This window comes from Trichosurus vulpecula, chromosome 9 (genome assembly GCF_011100635.1).
Source record: "Trichosurus vulpecula isolate mTriVul1 chromosome 9, mTriVul1.pri, whole genome shotgun sequence".
Classification (NCBI taxonomy): domain Eukaryota; kingdom Metazoa; phylum Chordata; class Mammalia; order Diprotodontia; family Phalangeridae; genus Trichosurus; species Trichosurus vulpecula.
The window spans coordinates 28,186,824-28,209,760 of NC_050581.1; the positions used below are offsets into that span (position 1 = coordinate 28,186,824).

A 22,937-nucleotide genomic window follows, 5' to 3' on the forward strand; every position below is an offset into this window, starting at 1 on the left:
AGATATTATAGTTCTCTGCTGGAAGTTGCTTTGTATGCAGATTAGATGATTACAACCTAAGTATTCACACTCAGCTGGAAGTACATGATGTAGAAAATTTGATTGAGAATAAGGAGGCCTGGGTTCCATTCTCAGCTCTGTCACTACTTGGACATGTAATCTTTGGCCAAAGTATTTTATTTTTCTGAGTCTCAATTTCCTCCTTCTCTGAGTATCACTCACTCCTCTCTATTCCATGTTTCATTATCATCCAGTCATCCACTCAGGCCACTTGAGATCTGCTTTGCTTCTCCTCATCTAGACCAGCACCCAAAACACTGGACCTTGAAAATCCATGCTCCCAGTCCATATAGAAGGTAACCCACTCAGTTTTGTAACCCTCTAAGGCTCAGCATTTTGAATGAGGACTGAGTGAGTACAAATTCACCTATGTCATTATATCTATTCAGTTCTAGCCTGGCAGATGATACTTCACATTGCATACTGCCATCTATCTAGGCTCTGTAGGTATTGTAATACAAGGAAAATTAGGAACCCCTGAGAAACCCCTAGCTACTGACAAGCACCCCCAGAAAGAATGGACTCAGACATCTTTGGCATTTAGCAAACCCCCTGGGACTCCATGACTCCACCAAGGAATGTCAATAGATAGGACCATCCCACTGAAGGATAACCTGGCAGACCCTTTCTAGCAGATATCCCTGGGGCTCAGTGATTCCACCAAGGAATGTAAATGAGATAATCTTTTGATCAGCCAGGACCTTTGTTCCTGTTCCCCTGCCCTGTACCCCCACATATCCTACATAAGCCAAGCTGTCACCCCAACACATGGCCATTGATTTGTGGTTGTTACCCCAATGGCCGCCGGCTAATAAATTCTCCACTTAAAACTTATACTCTGTGGCGTGTCTCACTCACTTCTGGTATAATAGTATCAGCAAAGACTTCAAAGATCTATTTACTCTCCCCAAAATCACTAACTGTACATAATGTTATTACAAGGCGATATCTTGAAACTAAAATATTATATCTGCATTTTCATTTTGCTAGATAATTTTTATAAAATTAGTTTTTTAAAATTTTTCTTCAGAATGAATCAGAAGTCAAAGAATAATTGGCCAACAAGTAGCAGTGTCACCTTGGGCAAGTCATCTAACTTTTATGGTCCTTTGTTTCCTCATCTAAAACATGCATATTGGATTAAATGGTTTCTAAGGTCCCTTTCAGTGCTAGCTAATGTTAAATATTAACATTATTCTACCTTTAAGAGGTCAAAATATTGAAGTTATAAAAATCAACCTTCAAAATTTTAATATCATTAGTCACATGGTCAGTCTTTTTCAAGTTAGGAAGACTCAAGTTAAAAACTGACCCCAAACAATGAATGACCTTTGCACATATCACTTAACCTTTAAGTCTCTGTTTTCTCATATATAAAATGGGGAAAAGAATAGCACCTACCTCTCAGAGTTGTAAGAACAAAATGAGATAATATTTGAAAAGTGCTTAGCATAGTTCCTGGCACATAATAAGTAATATATACATATTAGTCATTAATATTATCATCATTATTATCTACATTGAATATACAGCTATAATTTGAGGAAGGAATTCATTAACTCCAACTTTGTCATCCAATTCAAAGATTCAACAAGGATGAAGGCTTCTAAATCATTTATAACAAATTTAATAGTAAATGATTTTAATTCCTTTTGCCTAAAATTGTTAACATTGCCCATCATTACAATTATTGCATGTAATCATATATAAAAACTGCGATATAAAGAATACAGTCATTTAATAAGCTACTTGTCAATCAAATGCATCAGAAATACACATCTCACTGAATTCAATAGAACATCAGCTCTTTGACAGCAGGGAGTGTGCTATTTTTTTTTCAACTTTCTATCCTCAGTGCCTAGCACAATGTCTTGTGAACTATAAACGCTTAATGTTTTTTGCACTGAATGAATAAAAATAACAAGTAAATCCTCAATGCGGCTAAAGCTAACTGGACTAAGACTGTCCTTGATGAAACCTCGTTGAGTCTTTTGGCTCAGCTCCCATTCAGCGAATGAAGACTAGAGGAAGAAACAAAGTTATCTTCTTCAACCAATTAACAAGACATGAAGAAACTTAAAACTTGTTATGTATGAATATTTCCACTGAAGCTGATACTATTGACTCTGAAACAAACTCCTTTTTAAAAATAAATTACCGGTACAGAATACACACAATATTTCAAAAAGCTATTGGGGTAGAGGGAATTTTCTGCACCAATTAGAAAAAGTTATACTAAAAAGTTGTGAATGTGTTTGTGTGTGTGTGTGTGTGTGTGTGTGTGTATTTTCTTCAGAGGAGAATTTCTTAACCTGCAATTTGTGAATAGATTTCAAAGAGTCCATGAATTTTGATGGGGAAAAATTATCTTTATTTTGACTAACACTTAACTGAAATTTAATGTTTCCTTCAATTATGAATGTAGGAAATAAAACATTACTCTGAGAAGAGCTCCATTGGCTGCTAAAGAGGTTCATGAAACTGTTGTGACGAAAAAAAGGTGAGCGAGACCCAGATATAAATTTAGATGTGGATTTATTGAAGCCCGCGACTGTTCGGAGTAATTACTCAAATCGAACAGCAGTGAGCAAGGGAAGAGAAAGAGTATTTAAAGGGAAAGAATACAATTAGATTTCTGTGGAGACGGGGACACAAACAGTGGGGTCCGTGGAGATGGGAGTACAAACAGTGGGGTTCGTGGAGATGGGAATAAAAACAGTGGGTTGAGCTGGGGAAAGATGGAGAAACTGGAGAGGGGCCAGGGCATAACAAAACAAATACTAAAAAAGATTAAGAACCCATGCTTCAGATATTCTTTTCTTCTTATTCTCAATGGTTGTGTACATTGTTAAGCAAAAGAACCCTGAGCAGTCATTTTTTTTAAATTTTTTCAATTGTCAGTTCTACTTTTCCATTCTATAGATTCATTCCTGTCAGAAGTAAAGTGATTTTTATCAGCCTTAACACAAATTTTAGTCAAAAATAAAAATAAATATTAAAGCCCTAATAAGCTTGCTATAAAATTGTTCTCTTGTAAAATGGATTAATTTTAAAACTCTTATTTTTTAAAGCTATTTTTGTCTATGCCTGAGTTGTAATAAGGGATAATGGCCAGGAGATGGTGCCCTCTTACCTGTCAGGATTAAACTTGGGTCTTGAAACCTTGAAAGCTTAAATTTAAAGAGAAAAGTATAAAAAAGCATATAAAAATATGTTTCTAATGTCCCGCAAAATTGTTGGTATGAATGGAAAATAATTAGCTTATAAAATGCTGATGCTGAGAGAATTAAATGTCCTGATTATTCTCATGTCACTGAACAATTACTCTCTTTGGCACAGAAATAGAACTTTCTAAACATATCACTTAGTGGAAAAAATGAAAGAGAAGTGAAGAAGTAAAAAATAATTATAATTCCTTAGAATAACCTTAACAATTATCCAATTCATAGTAAACATTTAACTTGCAACAATTTACAGTGCACTGGATAGCTTCTCAACTACAAAAGCATTTTAAAGACAGATAAAACTACCTTTCACCAAAATAAATTTGACTCTTACAGTTCTGTCTTTTTTTTTTCAAATCAACTTTTGTTTCACAGAAAATCATTTGGAAAGAAAAACAAACAGCTTTACCTAATTATTGCTAATAGGTGGTTTTCAACATTTCACTTTAGAAACATAACATTTTTTAATACAGGATCATTACAAGGCACACATTGTCAAATGCTTCTTTCATTAAAAGTAATTCAGTAATTCTGGTCAAATTGAAAACATCATTATACTGCTTGAGGAAAAAACAGTTTTGAGGACAGATATGTCACAGCATTGGCAACACTTGCATGACTCCCAAAATGTTCCACAAAAAAAGGAAAAAAAATTACTGATTTTCCTGATTTAATCTGGAATAGAGTCCACTACTGGTCACTGAGCCCTTGCTGGTAAAGCAAGAGGCATCCCTGATCATTCCTGAAAATGAGTAGTCTATAGCCGGCTGGAAAGGCAAAGCTGGAACCAGCCCAGATGTTAGGTAGGGTGACATAAAACCAGACAGTGCTCTTCCTGGAGAGGAATATGATAGGCGTAATGGACTGATACCTAGCCTAGGATTTAGACTGTAGAGATTTGGATCGCCACCAAATGGAGTAGAACTACTGTGCAAAGGAGAAAAGGCTGATTTATTCCCTAGTGTTCCTATACCTAGCCCAGCTAGGCTAAAATTAGTTCTTTGCAAAGCTGTCAATTCAGCTCCCATTGAGTTTGCAAGGTCTACAGTATCTCGTTTGTGTTCTTTTCCATTCAGGATTTGTTCTATGGCTTGGACTACATCTCCTTTGCAATATTGCAGAATATTTTCTAGCCGGCTGCGTTTGTAACTTGGGAAAATCTTAGTAAGAATATCAAGTGGGTCTCTTGGTCTGGAAGAAACTGTGGGAAGACTGGACCTAGCAGCAGCAAAGTCTTTGGCCCATTCACTTTCATTTCCTGATTCCACATCAGAGGACGACAATGATCTAGGACTCTCCATACCTTCTGACTGTTCCTCAGGGTGAGGGGACTGAATGTTCTCTTCCTTGTCTGAGTTTTCTGATCCAGATGGCTTCTCTTCCTCATCTACATTAGCACCAATAGACTCAGGAGAGAGCAAGGAAAGCTGATGTGAGGTGATTATTGAACTATCTAGACTACTGTAGTATGAGCCAACTTTCTGAACCTTTGAATCTGAAAGGAAGAAAAAAAATCAATTAAGTATAAACTTTTCCAGTTAATATTCAATCCAGCTAGTAGTTATACTTAAAACCAATATATCCATACATAGCAAATTCGCAGTATTTCTTTACAATAAGTAGTTTCATTTATATTTCACTTTAATGTCCTTTTTGAAGGGGAAAAGGAAAAGAAAACTATTTTTAAAACTTCATAAGGTTTTTTTTTGGTTCATAAGACCAAAAGTTTTACAATTCATATTAACAAAATAGTTATTTAGGATTCAAAATGTATAAAATGTGCTATGACCTGAGATATTTTTTTTATTTATGGTTTTGAAAAGCAATAAAAGCTACTGAAGTTGGCACAGAGTATTATCACGTAATAAAAAGAGAACAAAACAAAATTATTAAAATTGGGTCATGAGCTAGAAAAATCTACTTTTTTGGCTGGAGAAAAGCTTCCTACTAAGGTTAAAATTTCAACATCGAATATTTAGTGTATATTCTCAAATTTCAGTTTGTATTTTTTTTCCAGGACTTGTAATTTCATCGTTGTGGGAAACTCTTGGCAATGGAGTTCCTATACTAATGCAGCTCTATACCTTCTCTTCAATTTATGATCTTGAAAAGTTCACTTTAACACAGAGAGTTTAAATTAATTGCCCAGGGTTACATAGTAGGTGGCAGAAACAAGACCAAGACCCAAAGGAGGCCACTATATCATCCTACCTCTCATGCAATGTACATGGGAATGTACAATGAAAATATGTGTGGTAAAATGGAGAAATACAACTACACTTCAACAACTGGCTTTTTAAGACATCTTTAATCAAAGATGCAATGGGTCTCAAGTACAGGAAGTATGTGACATTTCTTAATTATTGATGAGTATATGCAATCTATTTTTCTTATAGCTAATTTCTCCTAATACCGTTTGGAAATAAAGTAAGTTCATATATATATATATATATATATATATATATATATATATATATATATATATATAATCGAAGGAAATTTATAATAAAATGGCACCACTGATTTTAAATGGCAGTACTCTGAGCCTTCAAAGCTTCTTTTTAGATCAAAAGTCATTACTCAGGTGTTTGTTTTTTTTTTTTAAATGCAACAAAACAAAAAGTTATTTGGTTACTAACAAAACAGAAATTTTTTTCTGCCACAAGTTGAAAGTTAATACCATAAGTACTTAGAAATTAATAGTACCAAAGTAATTTTATTTAGGGAGAAATGATTGAGAATGAACAATAATAAAATATATTATTCAGATATGTTAAATTATTTTTATTTTAATTTCTAATTAATCTACAAAAAAATGTTTCAATTATATTTCCATGCAAAGGGGGGAAATGAGAGAAGTACTCAGGATGTGTATTTAGTATGCTGCCCTGAAAATTATATGATTTAATATTGCCTGGCTTCTGAATACTGTATAGTGAAATTCTGTCACTGTCTAAAGCAATGGTTTCCAGTCTCAGTTTTGCAACAGCCCAAGCGACTCCAGTTTTCTCAAAGGGGTATTCCTCATTTAAAAAAAATAATTATAATTTTTAAAAATGTATGGATAGAGGCTAAGAAGTTGAACAAATAACTGAAAGAGACTAACTGACATTTTGACTCCAAAATATCTCAGAATTGTACTGCCTATAATACCAACAATTTTATTTTAAATAATAAGCTTTTAAAATCACTCATATGGTGAAAGACTAACATCATTCTGTGCTGCATACTTTCTTGTAAGTAGGTTGACCAAATTTGTACCCAGCGAAAAATGAAAACTTTTAATATCTTTATCACTATAATAATTAATTTTGTATAAAAATATTGTAAAGTAACTTTTTTCATCCATTTATGAAATATATTTCCTTTAAAATGACAGGTGAAAAATTGGTATGTGTTTAAGTTCTGTTATTATGATTAGTGGGCTTTATGCCTTTGAATTTGTTTTACTCTGCTAATAACAATTACCATGTGTTATTTTGTATGTGTTACCTTGTATGTGTTACTTGTATACATGTTCTTTTGCCTTTTGATTATAAAAATCTGTGAAGGCAAATGTGATATCTTACTCATCTTTTTTTATTACTCTCCCACAGTGCCTAGCTTAGTACCCTGTGCAGAGTACTTTGTAGGTCCTCAATAAAAGATATCTAAATATAGTCCTTGGATAAAATTAAAGTAGTTAACTAATACAAAAATCCTCAAAGCTTATTCTTTTTCTAAACAAAATGTCAGCCTGTAAAAGTAAATTGAGGTTGCACTAAATATCTAACTACATAGAACAACCAAACATGACTCCGGTTCATTGAAGCAGTGGTCCACCCTCCACCTTCCCTACCTCCAAGCTTTGGGGCAGACGTTCTTTACTTGGTTCCTTGGCCTTGTATTTTTTGGTTGCTGTTGTTATTTGGATAACTGGATTTCAACATAGTAAGTTTTCTTTAATCATATAGATTTTGTTATACATTTTCAAAACTTTATCCTTTGAAGAGATCCATAGGTCTCACCAGGCTGCCAAAGGAGTCTATAGTACGAGAGAGAGAGAGAGAGAGAGAGAGAGAGAGAGAGAGAGAGAGAGAGAGGAAGAAAAGAAAGAAAGAAAGAAAGAAAGAGAAAGATAAAGAAAGAGGAGAGAGAGTAAAAGAGAGAGAGGAGAGGAGGAGGACGGAGAGAGGAGAGAGAGAGAGGAGGGAGGGAGGGAGGGGAGGGAAGGAGGAAGGGAGAAAGGAAGGAAGGAAGGAAGGAAGAGAGGAAGAAAGAGAGAAAGAAAGAAAGAAACCCTGCTCTCATCAATAGGTAAAATAATAAAGAGGGCAAGAATATAATCTTAAGGGTCTCACTCATCCTAACAGGGCTAGTTTATAGATACGAGCTCTCTCTGGCCATCAATTGTAGGAAGACGATGGGCCATCTGTTTTTCTTCTCCCCTCACATCCCTCTAAGGGTTAGAAAGCGGTGGTGGTGGGGATAGATGCATGCTAAACAGCAGGTGGGACCTAGGTGGGGCAGCTGGGGATTGCAGCACCCCACCTTGAGAGAATTTGTTAGGCTTAGCCCTGGAGCCTGAACCACTATTGGCAGCAGCCAAAAGAAGAAGAGATGACAGAGTCATAAACAGCACTCCTCAGCAGACCAGGGCCAGAGTGGCTTTACAGGTCCAACAGTTAGCAGGTCACCTTGGGGCCACTGGCCATTTCCTTTCTCTCTCCCCATGTTCCTCCAAGTTCTAGGCACTTATTGTGGCTGGGACAAATGAAAGCTGAGGAAAGGTGCTAAGTAGGGAGTGTTGACAAAGACAAAAGCAGTAGTGGGCTCACAGGCCTGGTGGAAGACAACAATCAGCAAGCACTTACAAATTACCTAAGTTGTCTTAGGCACTGTGCTAGGTATTAAGGATACAAAGACAAAAACCTGAAAAAACCCATGCCCTTAGGAATCTAACCTTTTAGTAAAGGAGACAATGGGTAGAAATATAGGCATAGACAAAAAAAAAGATAAAATGTAACTTAGAAAAGAGGCACTAGTATCTGGGTTGATCAGGAAAGGCCTCCTATAGGAGTGGCATTTGATCTAAGCCTTGAAGGAATTCAAAGAGGAATTCCAGGTCTGGAGCATAGCCAGGGAAAAGGCTGAGAGATGTAAGATGGAGGGTCCTGTTGAGGAAACAATTACAAAAGGAGTATGACTAGTGAAAAAAGTCTGTGAAGGGGAATAATAAGGCTAGAAAGATAGGTTGGTTGGGACCAAGTTGGGAAGTGCTTTAAATACCAAAGAGAGGACAATGATGTAGATAAAACTTTATAAAGAAGAGAAAAATGAAATAAACCCCCCAAAAGGGTTATTGAAATCCATTATCAATATATTTTTTTAAAATCAAACAAATCTCTTTATACACTAAACCCAGCTGTATGTCAACAGCCAACTAGAGTTGATATTTAAGCATAGGTCTTCCCTTTTACATATGGAATTCATATCATGACACCTGGTAATGAAGTAGAAGAAAACTAGAGCAGTCTCTTTTTGTGATTAATATCAAGATCTTAAGAAAGAAGCAGAAAATAATGGCAAAAAGTTACAGGGAGGGCAGATGTCCATTTACTGCTTAGCTCTTCCAGTGGCTTTTCACAGTTTCATTTTGTGGAAAAAATGAATGGAATACTACAGCTTCATTTCCTGTGCTAATGCCAGTCCTCTGAACTATGAGTCACTGGACTGAGCGTAACTCAGCTGCGGTAAAAAAAAACAAAACAAAACAAACAACACCAACAAAACAGTAGAAGGTATCAAGGGACTGAGTACACGAATGACTGGCATGTGAGAAGTTAAGGAAGGACTACTACTTCTGATGTGAAGGCTTGCTGACCCCTTTTTACGGCTGCTCATGTATTTTTGTTGTTCATCTTTCACCCAACTCTCACCTGTAAGTTCAAAAAACTGTAGCATGTACAGACAACACACCCCAGTAAAACTATCTCAGCAAATGGCTAAATCAGGTTGAAGAAACCTGACAGGTCTGAAGCCCATTGGTAAGTCAGAAGGATGCCAACCCCAAGGACACAAAAATTTCCCCCCAGGCAAAATGGGCAAATGAGAACAATTTGTGCCAATGGCCTTTGGCCATGAAGGCAGCAGAAGCAGGGGCTGTGTGGAGCACTTAGAACTTAGTCAGATATCAAAGATGTCAAGGTCATCCAATGTATCCTGGGCCATTGCCAGTCATCTTGACTTTTGTCTTGCCACTGGACTTCTATGAGTCTGAAATAATGTAACTAACAACTTTGTGTAACTCTGTCTCATTAAATCCAATTTATGCACAAAGTCAAGACATCAGCCCATTATGCTATTGATCCTCTCTGAAAATAAAGGACAAACGACAAGACAAATGATCTGGCCCTTAGAGGGAATTAGAGGGGAAAAGCATATAGTGAGTGACGACTATATTCCAGTCACTGTGCTAAGCACTTTACAAATATTATCTCATTTCTTCACAACCACCTGGGAGGTAGGTGTTATTATTATCCCCATTTTCCAGTTGAGGAAACTGAAGCAGATAGAAATTAAGTAACTTGCCTAGGGTCACCAAGCTAGTTAAGTGTTTGAAGTCAAATTTGAACTCAGGTCTTCCTAAATCTAGGCCCAGCACTCAATCTACTGTCCAACTAGCTGCCTAAATTCTAATGTAATACTTAATGCTGCCAGTTATATAGTGCCCCAAGTAAAGACAGACTTGGACCACATTCTTTGTAGTCTTCTCAGAAAATGGCTCTTCCACTGAAGCCAACTGGGGACCACTAGGATGGAGGACTGCTGCTAAATTTAGATACTTTCATGAAGGAGGAAGATTATAGCACTCTGAGAATTGAGATATCTCAGGACCCCAAAACCAAGAAAGAGAGGAAGGTGGTCCAACAGAAAACTGTTCCTAGAAAAGTATGTGTTATTGAATCAAAGATTTAAAATCTTAACCATCATCAAGTACAGAAGAACTTGAAGACTGGATGAACAGAATGCTTTACTAAAGGGGAAAATGTCTGAACTATCACAACTGACTTAGTACTTATGGGTCCATTCAAGGGTGAGATACAGTACAAGATGATGGTCCAGGAAGAGCTATCTATAACCATACCGCAAATCAAGATTCCAGCATCATTATTTCAGTTTGCTTATTTCAATATTATAGGAAACAATGGATATAATAAAATCAAGAGGCTTATTCTAATCAATCATTCTTTTTAGCCTAGAATTCTAACAATATGACTTTCTTAAGAATGTTGCCTCCTCCCACTCTGTACTCCCCACCTGTTAATAGTAAGATACAGGTTCCATCCAGTCTTTAGTGTTTGTTTATAGCAAATCAGGTGCTACAAAACAGTAGGAGCCAAAAATAAGGTATGATTACTGATTATACATTGGGAAGGGGATTATAAATGCAGGCAAAAAATTAAATTAAAAATAAAAAAGAAATTAAAGTTTATTATCATGTAATATATGAGTTGAAACGGATGCCCCCACTTCAGTCATATGCCATATGGTTAGTCAGTTCTAAACTACAATGCACAGAGTAGCTTGAAGAAAGAGTGGGAGATTTTTAACACAAAAGAGTTAACAGGAGTGTTCTCAATCAATTATTTATTGACTACATAATGTGATGTATTCTTGTTTCACAATGTTATACCGATTTTTAAATGAAGCAAATTCAATAACAACTTAATAATACTTTACTCAGAGCAAAAAGGATTTTGAACCACTAATAAATTTTAAAATATGCTCATTTCAGCTTTAATCTTTCAAATTTAAATTTTCCTGTTTAATAATATATGCAACATACCAGCACAGTAGTCCACTATATAATTTATAAATAAATATACACACATTGGCATACTTGCAGAACTTTTTTTCATGGATTAACAGGTTTTATGTAACATAATACGCTAATGAAGTTCAATTTATATGTCTCACATTGTTATCTTTCTTTAATGACTTCACTGTCTTTTCATTTCTTGATTTTCAATGTTCTTTGACCTTCTAAAAGAAAGGCAGTAAAGTCTTGATTCTACATTTTAATCTTATAAACTAGGAAATTTCTAATTAATAACATATATATTACATATATACACACATATGTACATAGACATAGGTCATTTAATTCCCCTTTCATATATAATGATGATTTGTCTGTAATGGTGACACAAGTCCAAGAATTGCCCATGAGCAAATTGCTTTTATTAGAACTGTATTTTTTCCTAGTGAATAAAATTAAATCATTGTTTTTTAGTTTGCTATTATTTGTCTTTCCATTATGTTAAAATACTAAAATGTATGTTTTCGCCACTTCTAGGCCTTATATACAGAAAATTCCAATGAAAAGAATTTTAATTTTAATAGCAACCCATTTGCTTTAAGAGGTAATTATAGACTTTTTCCCAAAAAAAATTGTTTTACCTTCATGTTAAAAGTATCATCTGCATAAAAACTTTACTACTACATTGTTAAATATACTATTAAAACAACAGCTAGAAAACACATTAGGTAAGAACTAAGATGGTCTTTTAAATGTTTTCCAGAGTTCAGAGTGTCCTAAAGTCTTAATTGTGTTATTAGGGAGGAGTGGGGAGTACTAAGAATTTTCATTGTTCCAAGGAAAACAGCAAATACAGAGATAATGGAAAGAATGACCAAAAGAGTTTTCAAAGACATCAGCTCGATGTATTTGACCGTTTTTTCCACGAACTTGCTAAATCCCCAAGTTAAGATCTGGTCTAGTTGCTAGAGTATTTAAATTTTGAAGAGATGAGTTTGCATTCTAATTCTCTCCATTACTATGTGTAAATTTGGGAAAGTCACTTCCGTTCTCTGGGATTGAGTTAACTCAACTGTAAAATTCAGTAAACTCTAAAGGTCTTTTACTCTGTGTGTGTGTGTGTGTGTGTGTGTGTGTGTGTGTGTGTAAATATGAATAAAGTGCCTGTTCAGAGCTGGATACTGACATGAGATTACAGTAGAATCAAAAAAGCAATGATAGTTTTCCAACTAACCGGTATCAGAAAGGACACGGAAAACCTTGGAAGATTTGATTTGTGATTCAAAACCTACCTTTTCCCTATGTCACCATTACATCCTTGACTTGCAGGTTTTGCTACCTCAGTCAGTGTGCCAAACTGATTAATCATTCCCAGAAAAGATTCAAACCAATTACCAGTAGGAGAGGAATAAATCCTAAGGGTCACTTTGGGCCTTCAGTCTTTAACGCCATTTTTTCTTCTTTTCTATCTCCTATAGAGACAATAAACATAGCACAAAACTATCCCCAGTAGATCAGCGCATGCTTTTCGAAACAGCCTTACTGCTACACTGTTGGGTTACCTAGCACTTGCTAAGTGATTTTTAACAACTTGTTGAAAATTCCTGATAATATTTTTCAACGCAAATAACTCTTTATGTGCCCCCCAAACCGGCATTTTATAATCCAAAAGAGGAGACACTTAAGTACACCTCTCGCTTTTGGTAAGTAATTTACAATGTTGCAACTGGTCTTGAACAAGGAGTAAACCAACTCACCTCTTTTATCTTCCTGATAATCTGGGTGGAAAATATCGAAGGTAGCAGCCCGCCGACTTCCTAGACCCCCAGCGCCCAGGTTTAGCCCTTCGGCAGCCCCCACTCCACCCCCCGACGCTGAGGAAAGCTCCGAGCCAGCGCAGCCTCCAGTTCCCCGACTGCCAGTGACCTGCCCGGGGTAGAGGAGTCTCTGCAGCCCTCGGGCTTCGCTCTCCTCCTGAGCCTGTTGCCTGCGGAGCGCAACTTGCGCTGCCATCACTCGCTGGCGCTCAGCGATGAGGGTGCACTTGGCGCAGGCACAGTCCCGCCAACGACAGAAACGCTTGTGGCCCTTGAGTGCAGACACCACCCCGTGGTTGCGGCAGCGGGCGCACTTGGGTGTCCGCGGGTACCCTCCGCAGCCCAAGGCCCCAACCCTCCTCTCTAGCCCCGCAGCGGGGGTACAAGCTCCACTCCCGGCGGCTGCCACTGCTGCTGCCCGCAAGAACAGGCTAGGAGGCCGGAGGAAGGCTGGAGGGATGGCTACCCCAGAGGCCATGGACAGCGAAGAGGAAGCTGCTGCAGGAGGTGGAGACGCCAGCCCTGAGGAAAAGGCCGGTCTGCTAGAGTCACTGCTGCTTCCGTTGGCAGCCTCCATCCCCGGGACGCTACTGTGAGACAGAGTACAAGAAGTGAGGAAGGTCAACTTTCTCGGTGCTGCCCACAACCAGCCCCTCTTAAACTTGAAGAGGGGGAGTAGGGTCAGGCACTTAGCAGGGTTACCCCTGACCCAGCCAGAAACAAAGTTGTCCGTTCTTTCCGTAATTTAAGTCTGGGACAGCAGCTTCAGAAGCTGGAAAGTAGAACTACGGCAGCTACCAGGGCCGCCTCCCTTTGCCTTGTGTGCTCTTTCGCCTCCTGGTGCCTCTATGCGGGCCAAGTGGAAGCGGCAACCTCTGTTGATTGGAGCACCACGCCCACGCCCACTCCCAATCACCTTTAAAAGCTGTGAGATCAAAAGAGGGCGTGGGGCTGAAAGTGAAGACCAACGTGGATTTGGGGGCGGTGCTGGAAAGGGAATTGGAGGTGGTGAACAAATGGAACATAAAAGCCAATCCTCACCTCATTATCTTTTCTTTCTGTTGTCACTTGAGGAATTTCTAAAAGATTCTTTTGTACCGCGACGACACACACCCCTAACCCACCCTAATACACATATTCAGATAATACACATATTCGGATAGAGTCGCCTTTTTCTAGTGTAAGAGCCTTTCCAGTCACAGTAGTACCCAGAGCAAGTTTGCATGATTTCACTTTCTTTGGTATGACTATATCCTTTAAATCTGAGTATCTCAGGTTAAACATTCACATTGTCTCTTTTGTTAATTCAATCTTTTAATATATGTATATTGAAACACTCATATTGGCCTTCCCCATTTAATGCTGTCCCTTCACCCCCAACCCCTTAAAAGAAAAAAAAATTCGTTCATCGAAGTTAATCCGTGGGGAAAATCCCACTATCTATTCCCTACTTTTTTTATTCCTTAAGAATGCTCCTTTCCCCATTCACTCCCTTTGACTGTATCCACTGCCAAATTCGTTCAAATACACCAGTCTTTTTAAAAATGAGAGAAAACCTTGGAATATAAATTATCTACAATGGAAGCAAAACATATGCACAACACTACTCTGAAAGTAAACTATTAACTCTGCTTTGCTTTAAATAATTAAAGTCTCCTCTAAGCAGTCCTTGTTTCTCTTCCCATTCCAGGACCTTCTATAATCCTAACACTTGGGGGTATCCTAAATTGCTAGGCAAGATCTTTTCGATCTTTAACTCTCACCAAGATATGCATATCTCTATACAAAAAGTTTGATAACAATGAAGTTGTAGACATAGAGATAGGTAGATTGATAAATGACAGATATAAATAGAAATATATAGATACAGACATCTGCGTGGGTGTTCACATATATACAAATGTTTTTACAGTTTGCAAATTCTTTACATTGTCTCTTTTGAGCCCTGTATGGCAAGTCTAAACTTAGTTTCAAAGGTGTGAATTAAAACCAAGTCTTAGGATTTCAAATCTACATTGCCCACTCTGCCAACACTGCCTCTGAATATGTTGGGAATAGGGGAGGAAGTGAATATTTCTAGCTGGAACCTGGACATATTAAAATGAGATGGAGTTTCCAAATACATTAGTGCTGTAAAGGACAGGAGGCATTTGGTATTAGTCCTGAATTTGTCACTAAGTACGTGACCTTGGGCAAATCATTGCAGATAGGATACTTTCTTTTTCTTTATCTATGAGGTATTAACCAGATCTCAATTTTATTATTTGGTGAAAATTGCTTTTGGAACAGATGTTTGGCAGATATTATTAATTAATTCCTAATAAAGAATTGCAAAATTACTAATCGGGCATATTTATGCAAATTTCAATCTTTTGTTACTGAGGTATAAGGGACATGAAAAAAAAACTTGCCTAAGTTTATAATATTTTTATCTTTAACATATTAATATTAAATAATGCATACATTAGATATACTTATGCATTCAATACTTTTTATTATAAAATATTTATTTTTTACCAAGTTCCCCTAATCTTCCTTCTGCTCTAGGGTATTCCATAAAAACATTGTACTCTGAACCAATAAGGAAAGAATCTGTTAATAGTAATGTTAGAAGTGTCCCATGGTCATTAAGTGGAGAAAATGTTGATCTACTCTAGTCTTCTCCTTAACAAAGATTAAGATATTAAAGATGTGAAACAGAAAAGGGAAGAAGAATGTTAAAAGGGGAAGAGATGTCTCATAAAAAACCGAGTAGTTTTGGTCCCTCTATGTTAAATTTATTATACTCCTTTAAAATTCTCTGCATTTCATTTCATATGAAATTTTTTTCTTTGCCTACTGTTTTTTTATATATATGGAAATGTTTGCATTTGGTGATATTTGCTAAGTTAGTAGTAAAAATTAAAATCGTTTTAAATATGAAACTACAAGTAGTTCTACAGATTAGATTTAAATTGAATAAAGGAAAACATTTCCCCATACCCTCTTTAAAAAATGGCTCTCATAGAGTATAGTTGGAGAGAGTTGAAACAAATCATCATAAATGTTCTAGTCATTGTAATAGACTCTAATGACTTCTTGAGTAAATTACACAGGCTATTGTGTAACTACTAATTTAAACAATTCCTTTGAAAAGAGTAGAGTTGACTTAAATGACCATAAGGGGAAACCTTGCTATTATGTTTAATTGCATAAATGTACTGGGTGCATTTAACGCATTTACAAAAAGCATATCCTTGATTCAGCTTACTTTAATGAATCATCACAGAGTTATATATGCCATGTCAGTATGCATTCAGTACATGAAAATTTGGTATTATCATGTATAATTTGTTGGGATGTTTAAGGTAAATTTATGCTCTTGGATTGAGATAATCTTTTCGAGTTGTAATTATCCTGAGAACTCTCCTCTTGGAATAATAGGGAAGTATATAAAAAATTGGAATGCAAACCTACACAAAACATATACAAATAAAGAGTGAGCATGACTTATTATAATAAATTGTTTCAGACTGAATAAAATACATCAAACTTTGAAGCATTTTATAAGATACACGATTAAATTATTACTATTTAATTTTGTCCATAAGTACTATACTATTATAAATGTAATGAAATAAAGTATAAGAACCAATGAATACATTTTATCAAAATTGGTACAATTTAAAAATCCTGTCCCAATCACATGGAAAGTGTGTGGTTATGGACAAAGATATATGCATATAATGCAGACAGGTTAAATTATTTACCACTATGCCTAAAATTCCTTCAACTACATAAATATAAACCCTAAAAAGTCTGTACCTGAACTGGCTTGCAGAAAAGGTTTTCAATATGAAAACACAAGGAACACTTCTTTCAGATAGATAGATAGACATAAAGATAGATAGATGATAGAGAAACATATACATATGTGTATGAATATGGATATATACAAATATATACATGCACATACATATACATGTGTGTATATAGTCATATATATATATATATACCATATTAGTTCTTGTAAAAGATAATTTTTACATCAGAAAATCCTTCTCATAATGTAAAAGTGTTTATTTTGAGATCAGTCAACTCATATATGTTATTGTAATGGGGACTTGGAGCATGCCCAGATTGCCTTACATGGAGGCACTCTGCTTTTCTGTATTCTCTTAAGGCTACATCGTGAACAGATTCCTTTAATGGGCTGTGTAGAATGAATAGGCTACCCCTTTAAAACTGTCAGCCTGGGATGGTCCTATTCTTTTTTCTCTGCTGAATCCAGAGATTACACACCATTCACTTATAGAGCTGGGACCATAAGTTGAACTGGGAAGAGAGATTCCTTCCCTCCTCTTCTCCTTTTAGGTGCTATGGTTTTAAATGTTTCTATTTCTGTTCTACTTCCTTTGTCCTTTTCAGCAGTAATCCCCACCAAGTCAAAGCCATGGCAACCTTAGAGGAGGACTCCAGGAAGGATGTTGTAGTCAGCCAATCAAGAAAGGCCTGAGAACCTAGAGTACCTGGAACTTGGGTCCAAGGGGGTTTTTGGACTTGGAACTGGCACTGCACTATATAGGAACTGAGCTAAACTGTGAACTTGATCCCCTTTGCCTCCCCAAAGTCTAAGGTAGTATTACAGTAAGGAAGAAATTGTGCCCCCAAGTGTTGTTAAGATAGATAGAGAGATAGACAGAGATAGAGATATTTGAAGTAAAAGGTATATTTTATAAAACCTAGACAGATTTAGTGACTAAATGGAACTGGAGCACAGGGGATACATACCCTGTAATTGAGAGAATCATTAGTAGGGGCTGGAGCCATTGGTAGAAAACCTCTTTAGAAAATCCCCTTGGAGAATACTAGAAAACTCTGGCAGAAGGGTGAAATATAACATGCCTGGCCAGCAGACATTGAAAGCTGTGTTAGTCAGTGTTGTATTTTAATGAAATTTCAAAGCTTCTAGTCAACAGTACCATAACAAGCTAATACCAACTTGACCTGAGGTGCTAACAATGGCAAGTGAGTGAAAGGAGATCATGACGGTAACAAAAATACAACTTGTACACCTTGTCTAGAGTTCACATATGTCTTGATTTCCCTTAAATGTCTGAGTATATGCCTTAACTAGTATCTTCAAATGCCCAAATTCTAGGGCATCTTTTATTTCAATATCCACTCCCCAGTAGTCCATGAAGAAGCATTATGGCTAAGCATATAGCACAGAGGTGCACTGTAAAGTAAGAAAACTTTATGGTTGGGAAGATTGTCATAATCTCAGCTCAAGATAGTAAGTAGTGATATGGTATAATATATTCTGGATAAAATTATTCACTGTTATTCTAGAGTTATTTGAATAGTTGTGGTATACAGAGAACAATACTGAAGCTTACGGGAGCAGGTAGACTTTAGGGAAATTGATATGAGAAGTGAGAATGATGATTAGTCATTTAAGACATTGTTGAATATCAGAATTATATCACCATCATATACAAGTGGGTATTCTTGGCAGCACAAATAAATTTTAGGTATTTATACACAATCCTTTAGATTGGGATAGACAGGTGTAAAATTATTCATTCATTCAACTACTATTGCATCTAGTAATGTGTAATGTATAGTGCATTGTGTTAGGCACTGGGAGAGAAACAAAGAAAAGGCAAAGCAAAAAGCATTTATTAAGCACCTACTACACATTAGGCATTGTGGTAAGCTTTGGAGATACAAATAATAGCAAAAACCAAGTCCTTTCCTACAAGGAGCTTATGTTCTAATGGCGAAAGAAAGCATACAAAAGGGAGATTTAAAAAAAAAGGAGGGAGTGGAAGAGGAAGGTACCTGTAATAGGGACATGGATTTAAAGTCCTGAGGTCGGTAAAATGCATAACCAGGAGAATGAAAGCTGGTCAGCCTAAACTCCTCCCCAAAATGGAGACCCTAACAGGAATTCACCAGTGGATGTTCCAGGGTTAAGACACTGTGGAGTCTGAGAGAAGTCCCAATGTGAGACAGTAGCTGAGATAAGATTGATAAAATCCAGAAAGTCAGAAGCATAGCTGGGAGGGAAACAAGCAAATGGAGAAAAAAAATGAAGTTAAGAATGATGGTGAAGATTCTAGGACGAGTTTAGAGAGCTCTAGCTTAAGTGAGAATTACTGGATAAGTAAAAAGCCAAATAAAGCACAAATATAGAAAGGACTACAATTCTCTGGTTTATCTACTTTTGCTTCACTGGTTTTTAAGGTACTGTAGCCTCATTGATTTTTATTGCTAATCAACATTTGAATTAAGTTCAAATTAAGTCATTGGCAGGTGTTCCATTTCTTTCACATTTTCTCCATCCTTAGCTTTTTTCCATGGTAGTGAGTTACTTTATGGGAACTGAAATTGTAGTCTTTCATTCCCAAACTACTTCTTAGCTGGAAGTCATGAAGGCAGGGAATAGAGAAAGAAATAGGAAAAAATGCTTTCTCTTCTGATTTTCCCATTCCTTTAAACTCTGACCATATCCCAAAACTTTAACTCTCTATCCCCTGGGTATAATTCATTCTCTCTTCTTCATAGATTCTCTGTGGAGAAATTCCCAGAGGATGTGTACAAGAGCCACAAGAGATGAAAAGGTGTAGGTAGGCTGCAATCTGAACCATTAGAGAAATTGTATTCATTGACATCACTAATCCAACATAGCATTTTTCTTTCTTCATTTGAACATATATCCAAATTATTTTCATTTTAATACTCTAAGAAGCACTGCTTTCTGTAAAAGGTGGAGATCATCTATGATTTGTTACAAGGTGGCCAACTCGTTACAGTTTAAATCATTTAAATAATTTTAAAGGATAAAATTACATTTTGCACATACTTCTAAAGTCCTGACTTCCACTTGCTACAAAAAATAATGGGTCTCTTTGCAATGAGGGAAACTAGCAAATGGTTGCTCTTGGTAGCAATATCTAAATTATGCTAGTTTAATTTTCTGAAGCACTCCATTTGAAATAACATTCATTTAGGGATATGGTGTGGTGATGACTAGAATGCTACAAAATTATATTTGCAATACATTTTAGAGACATTATCTTTAAATGAAACATTTTTGTACACACAAATAAAATTCATGCAAAATCACCATGAAGATGTTGACAAATATACCAATTAATAAAAAAGAAAAATGAAGAACGATTTTCAAAAAGAAAAAGGCAAGACAGCAAGTGTAGCTAGCTTATGGAATAGCAGACTACTTTCCTTAACAGGAGATGCCATGCACAAAAGCAAAGAGACAAGCAGCCTGGGCTTTGATAAAACAATAATCTGTGGTTCATGGTCAACAAAAATGAATAATTTGATTTTTAAGCTATAGCTGAACATAAACTCCCATGTCATTGTTCCTCTTCATGCCACTCCACAAATTTATCCAACAAAACCTGCTCATATTCTGACTTCATCACAGTTACTGATCAGTGGTTCTGCTAAACTCAACCGCATCATACTGTTTATAACTTTATATATTGGTTATGCTAGAAACTGGTGGTATGGAGGGGAAAAGGCCAGGTTTTTCCTAATAATATCCAGTTGGATGCAGATTTTTCACTCTTTCCAAAAGTTTGACATTGAAAAGCTCTCCCTTTATCAAGTTTATTGTCATAGAGCCTTGATATTGAAGGTTGGAAAACTTATGATAATGAACTTTGTAAAACAAAAATTTTGCCCCTGACAAGCACTATTTGTAACCAAATTGGTAAGCCCAGGAGATATATTTCTCCTTTATTATATCTCTTATTATGCTCAATGCTCGTGAAAATAAATGAAAGTTAAATACGCACATCAGTGAGAGACTCTTTCCTCAAATGTACGCAAATCCTTAGCTGTCTCTTCCCACACATCTGTTATTTCGGTTTAGGAAATTAGTGTTCTCTAATCATTTGTGGTATAAACTGTGAGAGAATGAGTTTGTAAAGCATCAGTGGATTTCCCCTTCACCCCCCACCCCTGTCTTTTCCATTGACCTCAGTTCCTTCTGCCAGTCTCTCCTCTGAAGGATTCATTAGGATTGTTCCAATTAAAAGAGATGTGCTGTAAGAAAATGGTATACATTCATAAGTAGAGTTTTGAATAGGAGGCAAAGTCAATTCCTCTTTGGCAATTTGCCACTCACATCTTTTGGTTTTGTGTTGTCTTTGAAATACGTTTCTTTTGTGAGCATAAGGTTGTTGTTATGAGGTGTTGTCAGGCCTTTGACAGGGTTATTGTGTGTGGTAGAAGGTGGTAGTTTTTGATCAATGTCTTCAAAGTCAAAGCTTGCAAAATAATAGCTGCACATCAAAACTGAATGCCACAAACTAGTTAATATTAGGCCTAGTCTGGAATCTCTTGGGGAAGAATGAATTCTCTTACTTAGCCTTATTGTAATTAATCAGTTATAATCCTGTACACTACTTATATTGAATCTTTAAATAAATATTAAGATTTGTCTGTTTGGATTCATTATACAAGAAGTTTTTAAAATCATGCCCTAATCAAATAACCTTGCCTGATAATTATGATTGCTATTTTTAGATCAGTTCTAATTATTTTGTTATGTTAATTTTAAAGACACTGCAGTTTTGTTATAAGACAGTAACAATTTAGTCTAATTTCAGAGGCCACTTGAGAAATTATCCCATGAAAATTTAACCTTACAGATTATGGTAACAGTGATGACAGTTAATCATTTTTAGCTAATGCTTCTCCAGGAAAGCATTGATGTTTGCAGTTATTTTAAAGTAATATTTGTTCTGAAGTTGCTGGAGTTTTAAATGTGATCACTAGAATGGAGGAAGAGGGAAATAGTACCTTAAACGGATAATCAGATACCTAATTATGACTATACCACTTCTTATCTCATATCAAGACCATGGAAACGTGCTGCAAAGTTTTGGGAGAAAAAAAAATAAAACATCAGAACAAGTCAAATGAGATTCACCATTAAGGGTTAAATGTGCCATATGTTCCTCTAATACTGAGGAACAATGAGGTGCATTAAGAAACTCATTAAATAGATGGAAAGAGCAGCTGAGCTGTACCAGGCTGTCTGTTCTTTTCACTCTTGTGATAGAACTGAAAAGAACTGGCCACAAACTGTTTCTGTCTGCTCTGCATGCATGATGTTAAAATATAGGTATGCCCATACCTCCTGCTACAGTATCTTTATTCTTATCATCTCATTTTATAAACTGCTTTTTAGTGTTACCAACTTGCTATAAACTATTTGTCTGTTGGAGAGAGTTATTTCCCAACTGTATTTTTTTTCATAATAGCATAGCAACCTTCACAAATACTTAGGTACTCCAAAACTGATGGATCATTAATAAATGTGCACATAGCCTTGAGTTTTAGAAGCTATTAAGCAAAAACCAAGAAAGTTATGTATTGCTTTGGGCTTTTCCCCCCAAAGATTCCTAATTGATTTTTTGCAGAAAACATGAAAGGTAGGCAGTGAGCATGTTTCAGATGAGGAAAATAAAACTGAGTGGTTAAGTGATTTGATCAATTTCACATAGAAATAAGTGGCAGAGAAAGGAATTAAAACCAAGCCTTCTCATATTGAACTTAGTTTTTTCCAAAATAAATGTCAAAATCATAATAATTCATTCGAGAAAGAACATTGACTTTTGGGGTGAAGAGGCCTTGTTTCTCTCAAGTTCTCATTTTGCAAACTGGTTGAGTTAACATTTCAGAGACTCGGTTTCCTCATATATAATATAAAATAGCTACATTGGATGAATTCTAAGAAATTTTCCAGCTCTAAAGTCCTACCATTATATCATTCAATAAATATATCATAAAATGCCTAGATACAAAAGGAAACATGTTTTAGCCCTCCAAATACAAATATTAGCCTTTAATATTATAAGCATTATGGAACGCCAATACAGAATGTAAGCAAAATCGTATAATTTGGGGGGTCAGAGAACTTAGAGATTATTATAATTCTTTCTTGTTAGGTCATGGCTTATAAATATCATATTGATACCTCTGGCTTCTAACAACAACAAATCTACAAAACAAAATGGA

The 22,937-nt window shown here is 36.1% G+C and overlaps 1 protein-coding gene across 1 annotated transcript; it reads right to left on the reverse strand.

Annotated features, from left to right (window-relative positions):
• Positions 1–3,923: 3,923 nt before the first annotated feature.
• DMRTA1 (DMRT like family A1) lies at positions 3,924–13,479 on the reverse strand. Its single transcript, XM_036737413.1, has 2 exons — positions 12,843–13,479; positions 3,924–4,779 (listed from the first exon to the last, which is right to left on the reverse strand). The coding sequence occupies exons 1-2, from the start codon at positions 13,477–13,479 to the stop codon at positions 3,938–3,940; spliced, it is 1,479 nt and encodes a 492-aa protein (XP_036593308.1). The 3' UTR covers positions 3,924–3,937.
• Positions 13,480–22,937: the final 9,458 nt, after the last annotated feature.

Excerpts from the sequence above, each read along its gene's own strand:
- DMRTA1 (XM_036737413.1), bottom strand. The coding sequence starts at position 13,479 with ATGGAGGCTGCCAACGGAAGCAGCAGTGACTCTAGCAGACCGGCCTTT. Across the intron at positions 4,780-12,842 it reads TTATCAGGAAGATAAAAGAG|ATTCAAAGGTTCAGAAAGTT; the intron begins GTGAGTTGGTTT and ends TCTTCCTTTCAG.